Below are 13,889 nucleotides of genomic sequence, written 5' to 3' on the forward strand. Positions count from 1 at the left end.
GAAAACGCCCCGGTCGCGCCGCCTATAATTCAAAATAAGTATGATATTTTCCAACCAATAGCGTGGCAGCAAAGATTCGAAAGGCATGCTGGGATATCGATTTTCTCCTGTCTGCTAGTATTCGTCTGCTAGTGTTCGTCTGCTTACGACTGAGTGACAATTAGGCTTAGAGTAAAGTTTATTCATTAAGGTGCACTTGAATTAGAAACATGGAACTTTAAAGTTGGTAAATTCCTTATTCGATAATGAAATGGAATTAAATGTCGTTTTTGCATCCTTCAATACAGTTTTAGTTGTTTTAATTTCTATAGTCACAGATACAGTCGATGATCCTGATCCCACAGTTCCCACTAAGCCTTGGCTCAATGGGCCGACTCTGTAACCGCGCACTTATGGCAAAACAAGTTTGATCACATTTTGAGGATTTCCCCGGCTTCAAATTGCAAATTGTTGACTTATCTTTCTTCTTTAAATCGCTATTTACTCGCGATTGAATATAATAATTATATTGGATTGATTTATGAGACGACTTCACAACATCGACACCCGCCATTTTACTTTACCCAGAATACCTTGCGGCGCGAGATTTTAAGGCAAAACTTTTAAGGTAATGGTCTTATTTACAATACAGTTCCAAAGATGGCACTACGTTAGTTACAAATTCTATGACGTTTCAAGGTCCCACTGTATTCTACACTACGGAAGCTAGCGTCTCTAACTCCTTTCGTTATTTACCCCTGGTTGAATCAAGAGTTGTATCGTCTGATAAGGCATTAATTACTAATTGGTTTTAGTTTTAGCATTTTACAAATTAACAAAACCATTAATCCTTCAATTAAAATAATTAATAATTTAAATTAAATTAATTAACTTACCCACAGCACGGAAATGCTCCAGATCCAGGCAAAAGATTCGTCTCTATTAAAGCTAAACTCTATTGATACAGAAAAAAAGGATAGAAAAATTAAACTTAAACAAAGCTCTTAAAAAAGTATTTATTTTTAACGATAATACTCTGAAAGACAGACAGATCTGAACTAAAAGAAAGTTAAGTTTGAAGAAAGAAAAAGTTCTTCAGAATTGTAACGGTTATCTTACAGTATTTTTTTATTTTATTGTTAGGTTAGGCTTAGCTCTGTAGTTTGAGTCTGTCTAGATTGTTCTAGGTCTGTTGTCTTTGATTGTACGTGGAGATTGCAAACTTTAGTAATTTGGAAGTGTTTGAACAAGGGGTTTAAAATAGAAAAGGGGAAGTATCTCTGACACGAGTCTAGAACAACTAAAACTAAAAGGAGTTTCGTGTACATAGTATATGTTTACCAGGCCCCAAAATCCTATTGTTCCTCAATTCAATCCTTTTTTTATTTTTTCTAAATAATAGAAAAGCTCCAGGAACCTAGTTCGTCTAATTAGGGAATTAATTTGCATATTTAATTAAGGGGATTTAATTATTTTGTCCGTGTATTCATTAGTTTGAACAAAGTTTTAAAATATTTATTTTTCAATTAATTTTCGTTGGAACCTTTAGGCCTAATTGTTAAGCCTAGTTTGAAAATGAAAAATTGAAGAAAATAATGCGCCAAATTTTGAAGATCTTATCTTTTTTCAGTAAATGTTTTAAATTCCCTTAGCGCCTGGAAGGTAGCTTCTCCCTGAGCATTGGTGTATTGCGGGTTAAACTTTTCTACAGGCGCTCGTAGGATTAACATGGGCCGCTTTGCCCCTAAATGTTGTCTTTTTCCTAACGCTTAAAATCTATCTCTAGTTTTTTAGGAATATTTCCTAAGCCTTTTCCCCTATTTTTCCTGGCCTTAGATAAGATGGCTACGACAGGGGGGTATTAAAAATGACCTTACCGTAAGCCTGACGCTTTTGGCCAATGTCGTCTCGGTGATATTGGCGAAAGGTTTATCAGCACCCCAACATTCTACGTATTTGTTGATCTTTGTGGATGATCTAGATCTCCTGGGTCCCACTTTTCCGGTTCCACCAATAGCGGAAGAGGAAGAATTTTGCGGAACTCTCAGACCATTGTTGCTCTCTGACTTGAAATCTTTATTCTGACAGGAGTGACATTGATATGGCAACGGTTTGAAAGAAATATGAGCAAACGGGAAACGTTTCAAAACTTGTGGGAAAAGGAGGGAGGGGGATAAGGTTTTTTTGAAAAGTAGCTAAGCCTTTGTTTGTTGAGAAAGGTTGCGAGTTCGAACCAATATCTTTTGTGATTCCTGAGCCTGTAGCAAACATTTTTCTATAGATATCTTAGACCTTAGGGGTGAAAACCGATTTCATGTTTTTTATATACCCCTATATATATAGAAGTCTTATGGTTTAAGGGTTTTGAACTGGAGAATCGATAGATATATATTTTATAAAAGTTGTTAGATTGGATGAGATATTTTTTGATGGGATTTTGGTCTTGGGTTATAACTTTAGGTGTTTACAAAAATAAGGCAGCTTTTATAGTTGGATTTAATTTATTTCTGGGTTTGAAACTTCAAAGTTAATCAAATTGCAAAGAAAAACTGCTAAGCCTAATTTCCAAAAGCACGTATGACGATTTTTCTAGAGCTCTACACCTGCTTGTGAATATTTAATGATCAATTTCTTAAACTGTTTAATGTCTATAGAACAAAGTTTAGCAGCATTTAGTCCTGAATAACCCGGATTTGTAGTATAATCACGTATATTTCACATTGTTTTCAAATCGCTCCCTAGCGACCAATAATGGGCATAAACACTAAACAAAGTAAAAATTAGGCTTAACAAAGTTTCCCGCCCAAAGTCTTATCTCCCGCCAAAACGTTTAAAACACTTCTTTGTAAAGAAAAATGACAGGAAATGAAACATTCCTCGAGGGCGCGCGCCGATATAAGATAAAAAGGGAAGCATTTTAGTTGATTGCTAAGCCTCGGTAGGTGGTAAAAAAAAAGAGTAAAGGGCGGTTATCGTGCAGCGAATAGAAAATGAGTCTTTAACCGAAACCAATTGGATAGAAACATTTAGGTATAGGCAAGATGTAGGCCTAGTTTTAAAGAGAAAAGAATTTGAGCGTTTTAGGCCTACCTTAGGTGGAACAATCAGAAAGGTTTCGACTTGATGTTCCGATAAATACTGGTCCCTATCGGCACCATTACCGGCTTCCACTTGAAACTGATCATCCAGATGTTGCAGAGTAGCCTTTGTGACGTGCACTCGTCTGTAAAAGTAGCCAATACAAAATACAAATTAGCTAATTGAATTTCGTGCGCCATATGTTCGTGTGGTGGCTGGGCCCCTTTTTCGTGAATGGCATATATTGGATGATTCTTTTATGGAGCATAACGGTGTCCGAATACTGATTAGGGGCCCATAATGGGGTCTTTCCTTCTGAGAACGTTGAACGGGCTGTTGTGCAGTCATCTTTGGTCCCCCCTTCCCCTACAGTTTTTTCCTTCATGTTGGGAAGCAAGCTTATAATAACACAGATCAAAGTACGACCTTACGGAAACTATATATAAAATTGATATTCATTCATAAGTTCTTAAATCGAATTGGGTTCTTGAAAATGTTGAAAATAAAGTATTAGGATGTAATCAATATATAGGAGACAAAATGTTAGTTTAGTTCTAATTATAAATTTAGCTATTTCTATAAAGTAATTAAATTTAATAATTCAAATTATGCAAATTTAATCTAAGAATTATAAGATAACGTTCTATTTGAATTTCTCCGGAAATTCTCTGATACCAAATTCCAAGGCGAGCTATAGTAACATTTTAAATCAACGTTTTAATTTGATCAACGCTGTTCAATATATGATAAATTAATTCGAGACTTAATAATGTCCCAAAGCTACTATTTAAAGTCTTAGTGTCATTAATTGTTCATAAAATGCAATTTATGGAATCCAACTAACATTAAATATAAAAAATTGTACGAAGAATTGCAAATGTTGCTATGGTTATAAACATTTAAAAGCGTGTCACCTCCACTTTAAGCATTTAGGCTTCAAACATTTGCATACCGCTTCCTCTATGGAAACGGATTAAAATTTGAGGGGGCGAAATAGCCGTCACAATCACAACAACATATATTTAATTTAAGACCGTAGCTTACCCCGGAACTCCTCCGGATTCCATATGGTTGGCAAGAGTGACGTCATCGGACCAGACATCGTACTGCCATTTTCTTAAGCCTAGTACACCGCAGAGTACATTGCCAGTATGAACCCCGATTCGCATGTCCACGTTAATTTCTGTGGCTTCCCTTACAACTCTGAATGAACGATAAAAATAAGAGTGTTAATATATTGACCCTTGACCTTTACTACTAAGCCTTTGCATTAATTCTTTTTAGATTACCTAATAGCTTCGATCATTTGTAATCCCATTCTTACGCAATTTGAGGCGTGATTAGGCCTGGAAATTGGTAATCCCGAGACGCAGTAATAGCAATCACCCAAAATTTTGATTCTCATGCATTGATTTTCCTATAAATATACGAGCTATATTTGAAAATCTTGAAGAATGAATAGGTATTTAAGTTTATAAACAACTCCCCGCCCGTTCTGGTACCGGATGTAAGGAAAATTATGGGTTTAAGTAGGGATACATAAAGCTAATAGGAAACATTGCGAACCCATATAATATCTATGTGGGTTTTGTGGGCCGGGCTTGATAACTTACTATCTGTCACGCCCCATAATTCTTATTGGTTGGTATAAACGCCACTTCCCAGGCACGCAAGATTCAACACGCATACAGCGAGATTTATACATAATGATTAGTCTAGTTCCTCCCATAAAATCTGCCTATAGTCTGCTACTACGAACTCGTAACGTCACACCCGGTTTCGTTGACCATATTGGAAGTCGTCAGCTCAGACTACCAATATTGACGTCACGTTCCCGTAGCTCCTCCCCTCTCAGTACCACTCTATAAACACGTTGAGAAAACCGCTACGCGATGATTCCGGTTATCTGTATGCATTCCTGGTTTTGAGGCCTATCTAATGTGTCAGCTAAATAACAGATGTGTATCTTTTGGGGAGATGTTTAATTTTAAACTCTTCTTCTTTTCTTTTGCTTTCTGTGTTTCTTAACTTCTTTCTTTATTTTGAGAAATGTTTGACAGAGAGCGAACGACCTCAATTATGTACAGAGATACAACTCGAGGTAGCGATAGAACGTAGAAAGGCCGGGCGCGGAGAAAATTCTTTTGAAATTGAGATTGGATTTTTCGGGTTTAGTTATGCTCGAAATGTTAGAACCCCACCGGTTTTCTTGTGAAGTTGAGTAAACAAAACTTGAGAATTACAATTATCTCGCGGAGTTTGTAGTTTTGCAAACTTGTTGGTATAACTTGCTCGTGTGTCAATTTTAAGTATCCAAACTTAATTGCTTTTGTTAGATATTTGTTTGCAGGAAAATTAGGCTTATTTCCAAAACTACGAACTGATATTTTGAGTATATTTAAAGCTAGGCTTAGCTATATAATGATATCCGATTCAAATTAGGTTTAACTGTAGGCCTTTTTTCGTCTGTAGTTTTTATTTACAATAAGGATTAGCCTCAGTTTTTGGCTCTCGATTAAAACGTGTATAGTTAGGCTTAGCTTTAATGATCTATTATTGAAATTAGGCTTAAGGTATCGCCTTAGTTTTTGCATGACAAGAGAGAAACATTATCTCAAAACAATGTTAGCATCTTGTTCTTAAAAATGATGCATAATTTAGCCATTTTCTTTTTGAAAACCCAACCCCCAAGAAAGTATTTATAAAAGTGTCTCTTCTTCCAAACTTTAATTAAAGTTAATGACAGTGTTTAGACGAAAGAGACAGAAAAAACGTAAGACCCGAACTTCACCCTTGTCGAGGAATTAATTGATATTAATTACTACATCATTAAAACCCTCATCTTATTGATTATTTAGGTTCAGACAAAATTTTTTTTGCAGACCAATATGATTGGTCGAAACCCAACACTAATCTAATATTGGTTCGTGGTTCGTTGATAAAGTTACGTCGGTTTATTGACTTATTCCAGAGCAACAGCGACAGTTGTTTGTTTGCTTCATTATTAGAGTAGTATAGCTTGCTTTGGCGGGAAAATTCCCCCTTCCTACTTGGGGGGGGGGGGAAACGGGGTATAAGTATGACGTCGGACAACGGTCATCGATTGGTCAACTCGAATAATTGATGAGGAAGACCGTCCATGATTGCAAACACAATACACTGTTACTGAAAATGCGGACGATGCTCTATTTTATTTCTATACTTAACACTTATGAAAACCATAAGAACCAAGGCTTAAGAAACAGTGTACAAAATACCGAAAAAGCCAAGGCTTAGCAATTGATTTATATTACCCTAAGGTCTTTTCAAACATAAATCGTAATAATTCAAATTTTTGAAGTAAAAATCTAGATAATTCTCGAGTTTTTACGGGTTTTGCAAATTTACTTTTCTCTCTCAAGGGAGCTATAAACCAGGCTAGACTTTTTTTCAAACACTTTGCAAATGATTAATAGAAACAGAACCAATAAAACCAAGGCTTAAATTTTCCTTATGTTTAAATCTTATTATTTCAACTTCAACGAACAGAAACTAAACCTTTTATTGAATGCAAATTTAATCTTGTTTAAGTATTCAAGACTTCTTTGAGAAACTATTCTCTTTTAGTTCGTTTGAAAGACAATGAAATTCGATTGTTCTTTAGATGGAGTTCGTACCAGACTTAAGTACGTCGTAACCTAACCTAACGTCTTACTCTAAATCCCATAAGAACGTTACACACTCTAAATGAGACGAGACCTTAAGACATGACAGACCATATAATTTCCCCATTAGCCTTTAAACAACCTAACCGTAAGACTGCCATTAATAGGTATATCCATTCCCTCTAAAAAAAAAACCCATCCCCTTTAAGTTGTATCTTGTGTACGAAAACCGCAAAGCTAATTTGAGAAAGACTGTTTTTTCCTTCTCTAGACTCTCGAGCTTCTCTTTCTGGTCTCAGACACTATTCCCGCCTTTTTCCATTACAATTTGCGCTCCCAAAACGAACCAATACAGTTGAAACTGAATACTTAATAGTCCTATTAAAGGTGCATCTAGTATTAATTGGTATTAGTTCGATTCTCCTAAACACTATAGACGGTTTTTAACCTTCAACAAAGTTCTCTGTAAGTTCTCCCATCTTCAATTATACTGTCGGAAGAACAAATCAGAGCAAGAAGATGAGAATAGAAAAGGAAAGAAGAAAAATGCAGGAAACAGTTGGGAATTAATTGAAACCTTTTACCGGTGATTTGAGTAAAAAGCTTATTTCTTTATGTCTTTATAATTTGGGAACAATTCTTTCTATTGTCGGATTATTTTGAATTTTTTTTTAAATTAGGGAATTAAATGAATTCTTACTTGAGCGATTTGATCGAACCTTCCGAATAATTCGTTTAACGTATGCACCAAATCAGAAGCCGAAAGCTGCTCGGATAATGGAGTGAAGTTTACAATATCAGCGTAGAGAATACTGAAAAATAAACGAAAACAATTGGTTTCAAATTTAATGAAAATTATACTCGACTTCACAAATATGCCTAACACTTAGACCCTCACTAATTTCACTAATTAATAAATTGTAGTTGAAGTTGTTGAACACATACATACGTTCCAATATTCATTACTTTACGCGCTTGTTCTATATAATATACGAAAGTGTTTTTAAGCAATTACTCTCTAGTTAATATACCACACTTATTCCCTAATTAATTCTACTCAATTAGTATAATATTAATAACAATTATGTATATTTATTTAATTATGTTTAGCACAGCCTATGAAGAAACAAGTCATTTCGACGTGCCAACACATAAATATCTTCGGTATATCCAGAATAATATTTAATGAGAAGACGTTTTTCGCTATATCCCATTTTCCCAGGAAAAAAAGAAAGGTTATAAGCCGCGTGTACCGTTAAGCCTTTTCCTACAATTTTTTATCTGTCTCTCCTCTTCATAGGAGGATAGGACTTGCATCTTTTCCAATATCCCTAAAGCAAGCCAAAAGCGTCTCCTCTCCAGGGATGGATCATGGCTTCCTTCCAACGCCTCTCATAGTTCCCCCTAGTGACCAATCGTGTCACCCCATCCCCCCTTCAGCCGTGTAAACAGTAAGGGGATGAAAAATTAGGGATTTACATTTTTTTCTTTATCTCCTGTCTCAATCCCTAAAACTTTATTTTTTATTTTTTGGGAAGTTTTTATCTTTTCCGCTAAGGGAGATACCCAAAGCATTGTCTTGTCATCTCGTTACTAAAAGGTTCCTTGTCACTTGTCCCCAGGTACTTTGGGATGGAGAGCCGTATTTTTAACCTTGGGTTTAGAGGCAAGTCTTACGGGATGGATATTGGCTAAATTCTCTGGCATGCCGCGCGTCTGTTGGCATTTTCTTTTTAAGTTTTTAGAGCCACTTAGTTTGGGCGGCTCTCATACTACATACCACCACCCTCTATTTGTTTTTTAAACATTTTTGGATGATGGTTTGAGGCGGTCGGTGGTAGAGGTCTCTTCATTTAGAGCTTTCTGTTTATTTTAACAGATTATTTTTTATATAAAGGTTTTTAAATATTTATTTTAAATTTTCTAATGAACAAATTGGTTTGTGTACCTGTTAAAAAACAAATCGTTTTACGATGACATTTGTTCATTTTAAACTTTGACCTATATATATAAAGGAGCGCTGATCACCTTTTATATGGTATTTACAATCAACAAACAAAACATTAAAATTTTATCAAACTTTCCGATTAAAATAAAATGCTGTAATATTTTCGAGAAGAAAAACACGAATGAAAAACCCGGAATGATTGAGTCGATCAATTCTTGGTTCGAAAATGAAACTCAGGTAGCAGCGGATAACGAAGGGTTTGCACTATTACCTAAGTAACACCCTGTACAGATTACTACACTACGGGCTAGGATCATTTCTTAGGAACCTATCGAGAGTATTGTTATAGGTAAGGTCAGGTAGGGTATATATCAAATCGTCAGATTGGAAAAGAATTGACGGCTTCTTTCTTGGCGTCTTCATTTTCTCACCCAACTCTCTCTCTCTCTTTCAAAGAAGAAGAAGGGAAGTGGATAAATTAGTATGGTTCTCTCCACCTCTCCTCGTTTTCTGGACAGAAATCCCTCGTTAGTTTAGCGAAGCATGCCTACCAGAATAAAGACATTTCTAGCTAGTTGCTCTAAAGGTAGGGTTGGGTCAAACGCCTAATACTCAATTGTCTCCAGAATATTTGGTCCTCATTTTTCTTGTTCCAAAAGACATCAGGAATGCGTGTATCTAATTGGAATCATTGTGGCACCTTAAATCCCACGTTAATTTTTACTCGGGTTTTGTGGGTCCGGGCTTAAGTATAATACGTCACGTCTCATAATTATGACGTCTTTCTATAACAGTAATTTCATTGGTTGATAGCAAGGCGAGGTTCAACGCGCGATAATTCGCTAGGTAAAATGATTTGTCTAGCATTTCTAACAAATCCGCTTAGATAAGAAAGATGAGAAAATGCATGCTAAACAATAATTCCAATTATCTGTATGTATTCTTGCATTCAATATTCGTAGAAACATTGAGCAAATTCCTATTATGCTGGGGCAGTTAGTAAAGGGACTGAGACTATAGCTGGACTCTCGTGGAAAAGCCAGGGCTTTACTCCTGTCCGAAATATTGCTTTCGTGGACTGAGCTGCCAGTTCTTAATTAGTGAGGATTTATTGAACGTCCAGAAAAATACTCTTCGCTTTGGCCCGTTTTTACCACCTAAGCCTTGGCCGTGTTCTAAGCCTTCTGTCCACTTTAACAGGCGTCGACCACAACTTCTCATCATAAGAGAGAGAAAGAGAGGAGAGAAATTGAAGGGAACGCGGTAACGATTATGGACAGAATGTCTCGAGCTATAACGCTCCTTATTTGGATTCTGGAATGTTTTCGCTTTTTGAGGTTAAGGGTTTTGTTTATTGCACGGATTAAAGCGTGTTGTTTGTGCTTTATAAAATAATTATTGGAGATTGAATAACTTCCGGATAAGATTCGAGTTAAATTACATTATGCCTTTTGAATTTTTGTCGATAGCAGGATCTAAACCAATGTAATTAAGGCTAAGTTGCAAAAATTCAGGGGGATGTTTTTCAATTTCTTTCAAAATATCTTAGCCTACTTACACGCGGTTTTTCAAATTCAAAATTTCAATAAAAGAAATATTACGTATTTCCGCGTATTTCTTATTACATATTCGCGTCACGTCACGGTGAGGGTGTGGTAATACGACTTATATCTCCCTCAATATTCTCTTAGCTAGCTCTCCGTGTTTCTTAAAACACACTGGGTTATTGAACCCCTGGCCAATCCGTTCTCTTCAGCGACTTATTTGGGACATACGTCAATAAAGGAAGGGAGCGAAAGAGTCAGGTCTCTGAGAGTCAGTAAGTAATCCGATATCTTACAAGTGCCAACCAAGATCGAGTACATTAGCTTTTCCTCACTTCGATTTTTCAATAATACACGCATTTTAACGATTAATTTAAAAACAAAACCTTTAAACTTTTCCCAATTCCAAAAATATAAGTCTGCATGCATAAATTAAGGGGAAATCAATTTTGGGTCTATCTCCATATTGTTTGCCCTAAGGGACATTGTTTTCGAGTTATGATTTTCAAGAGTGTTTTAGGGATGACCCCTTAATTAAATTAGAAATCATTGTCTTAATCAGTTGCTTAATTCATTAAATTTAAGGGGTCATCCTTAAAATACTCTGGATGCAATCTTAACTCGAAAACAGTGTCCCTTAGGGCAAACAAAATGGACGTAGATAGAAGTTGATATTTTTGACTCAAAATCGAATCCCCCTTAATTTATGGCAGACTTATGAGAAACACTCTGTATAGTCTAAGGTAGCCTATTTTTACGCCTATGATCTTAACGCCAAATTTAAATTGAAATCGATCGAGATTTTTCGCGAAGTGTTCTTGGTTTTTATATTAAAAAAAAAAATCAGTAGAGAATAGAGACAACGCTTTAGTAAAATAAATGAGACTTCTCTTTCTTTCTTTACTGCTTGAGAAGTCAGCGATGTTACCTTTTTATACTTTATAGTGAAAGGATGGGAGTTAGGCTTAGCTTAGGGCCATTTCCCATTTCATTCCCATAAATATTTAGGGTTTTTTTTCTACTTCTTCTAGGGTGCATGTGTGTTTCCTGAAATGTGTTAAGAGCCTGTAGAAATTCCAGGTTTTTATACCCTATATCGTGGAAAAGGGTAATGTGTTTTAAAGGTAGTATGAAACCAAAAATAAACTGCGCTAGCTTCATCATAAATTTTTTAGGGGAATTCATCATGTTTAATTCCCCCCTGACGTCTAGTAGCTTTAAACACCGAGTTCTATCCCGTGACCTTGATAATACAGATCCTAAGATGTTTATCTTATCTTAACGCCTAGCTTCAGATTCTGAATATACAATAGAACCAGGGATATATTTAATTTTAGAAGTAGGAATGGAGAACGGCGGTTAGTATTTACTTCAGTCCGACTCATGGCCCAATATAGAGCCCCTCCCTCCAACACGTAACGAAAAGTTTAAATAATCTTAATGGCTCACTTAAACTACGTTTTGATGACGTTGCTGACGGGGACGGCGAAAAATATGTAATCCCTTTTTACCTCTGTCGCTATGACCCGCCTCTTCTTTCATACCCCCCCGTCCCGTGGAAGGGGGTCCGGGACTTTTTACTCGCGCCCACATTACTCTGTTCTCCATTCCTACTTCTAATATTAAATCTATCCCTGGTAGAACTAGAACTTTCTTTAAATTCGGTTACATTTCACTGTACCTTGTAAACTTTCTAGATGAAAGGTATTTTGAGGTAGGAAGAAGGTACGCGGATAATGATGATGGTGATGAAGATATATATATATATATATATGCTTCTTAAGTTCTTACCTGACATTATTGTGCCTTTGAACGTAGAGCTCGTGGAATCTCTGTTTTGAAGTAGTGGCGGCTTTTTGACAAGCATCGGCCATTTTTAGCATTATACTTCGTTTAACTTCCGCCGCGATGTAAGCCGGAATTACGCTTAGAAGAAGTTGTTCCTGAATATGAAATAAATCAAGGCAAGAAAGGAGAAAAACGGGTTGCAAAAATGTATAAATTTTCTTGAATATTTTAAAGATTTTCGATTACACTTTATATATATTTTTACATCGAGGTCAAGATTCAAGATGGGTTTTGGTTTAGGGAGGTGAATAAGGCATTGAAAAACCGGCTAACCAACCACACCTTTAGAAACTTGAACCTCAACAAAACATCTTATCAAACTCAAACCAAAGAGCGAGGAACTGTTTTAAATTTAAAATGGCATTCACGAAAAAGAAGGGTACCTCGCCTATAAGGGAATATGTTTGTATCCAATTACCTGTTGTTCCTTCTCGTATTCCAGTTTGATTCGAGATTCGATGCATGCTTTAGCTCCGGTGAATGTCCGTTCATGGGCTATATTAGTCATTTTGCGATGGTACAGCCCGATGCACGTTGCGGATAGGAGAAATAAGAGATTTGCACCAATCTTTTGAAAGATATTAGAACAGATTTGAATGGATTGTAAAGAGAGCTTTAAAATGAAACAAATTCCATCGAGATCGGACCATAAATAGGGAAGTTGGAAAATATCAAACTTGAATGTGATGACGTCATTGAAATCTTACATATTTTACTTTGAAGTTTGAAATTTTCAAACTTCGTTATTTATGGTCCGATTTCAACGTACTTGGTCTCATTTTGAAGCTTTCGTCAATGTGAATCCGAATTTAATAAGTAAATAATTACCTGTCGTCCTATGGAGCTATCATCGTATTTATTAGCCAGTAATCCAGCTAGGATCACTTGACTTATTGTCGTCACTAACCCCGTTACGGTGGCTATAGTGGTGGGAAATGGTAACAAAGTATGGCACGAAAAGACGACGAAGAAGACCATCAATAGGTTGTCGGTTGTACCACGGTACGGTTTACAGTAGGCGAAAACTGACAGGGTAATAACCCAACATAACCAAACTAAAAAGGCCAATGGTCGAGAGCACCTTTGAAATGCCGTCTCCAAAGGTAGCAGGACAATTAAAACCAGAAGTAAAATGGACGTGGTAATGAATAGTGTTATGAAACGCAAGGAATCTTCCAACATATCCTGAAATAATTACGGAGGAACTCGTGTGAGTTATCTTCATAATGTAATAATCAGCCAAAGCCTAACGGGGACAAGTATAACTTAATTTTAAAATTGCCATATAGTTCTATCTCAGTAACCCTCCATGAATCGCTTTGTTAAAGGGCAGATTCGTGCGATACAACTTACTAGGCAATCTAAAGAATAAATAGGATTTTCTTATCATATTTATTTCTGGGAGAGTGCGAAACGAAACTGCGAAAACTAAAATTGCTTTTTATTTTTTTTCTCTCTCTCTTTCTTTGCCGAGTCTCTGATTCTTCGTTCTAGTATAAACCTCTTCATACACACACAAACTTGGTTAAGAAGCGAAACTTTTCTCAGTCTATTCAGAATTCAGATACTCCGTTGGGAATCGCTATACGCCGATAATTCGTTTGTGGCTTTGTACACTTATTTTCGGTTCGCTAGGAACCATAATGCCATGGATGTGCTAGTTCTAGAGAGGACTGGCGAAGAAGTATTTTGTTGCTCCCCCCCCCCCACACACACGCGCTCTTATCTTCAAACGGTGCTTCGATATACCAGAAACAAATGCAGAAGATGGCAACTTGAAACCCCCCCCCATTGAACCACCTAAACTAAGCCTGACCCTAAGTCTAAGGAGGCAGGTTGTCATCTTAT

General features: G+C 36.4%; 1 protein-coding gene across 2 annotated transcripts in view; it reads right to left on the bottom strand.

The window, feature by feature from the left end:
- The window catches only part of Ac76E (adenylate cyclase type 2 Ac76E), a 38,106-nt gene that overhangs the window by 14,463 nt on the left and 9,754 nt on the right, over positions 1–13,889 (bottom strand). For both annotated transcript variants that reach the window (XM_089837998.1, XM_089837997.1), the window contains exons 3-11: positions 12,870–13,226; positions 12,460–12,609; positions 11,985–12,136; positions 7,402–7,513; positions 4,347–4,474; positions 4,102–4,260; positions 3,070–3,202; positions 1,857–2,060; positions 876–934 (exon numbers count right to left, since the gene is read on the bottom strand). In XM_089837998.1, coding sequence (XP_089694124.1) covers positions 876–934; positions 1,857–2,060; positions 3,070–3,202; positions 4,102–4,260; positions 4,347–4,474; positions 7,402–7,513; positions 11,985–12,136; positions 12,460–12,609; positions 12,870–13,226 — 1,454 coding nt within the window. The remainder of the gene's footprint in view (positions 1–875; positions 935–1,856; positions 2,061–3,069; positions 3,203–4,101; positions 4,261–4,346; positions 4,475–7,401; positions 7,514–11,984; positions 12,137–12,459; positions 12,610–12,869; positions 13,227–13,889) is intronic.

This window comes from Phalangium opilio, unplaced genomic scaffold (genome assembly GCF_054372755.1).
Source record: "Phalangium opilio isolate 3A_F unplaced genomic scaffold, DU_Popi_V2 ptg000045l_1, whole genome shotgun sequence".
In the NCBI taxonomy this organism is placed as follows: Eukaryota; Metazoa; Arthropoda; class Arachnida; order Opiliones; family Phalangiidae; genus Phalangium; species Phalangium opilio.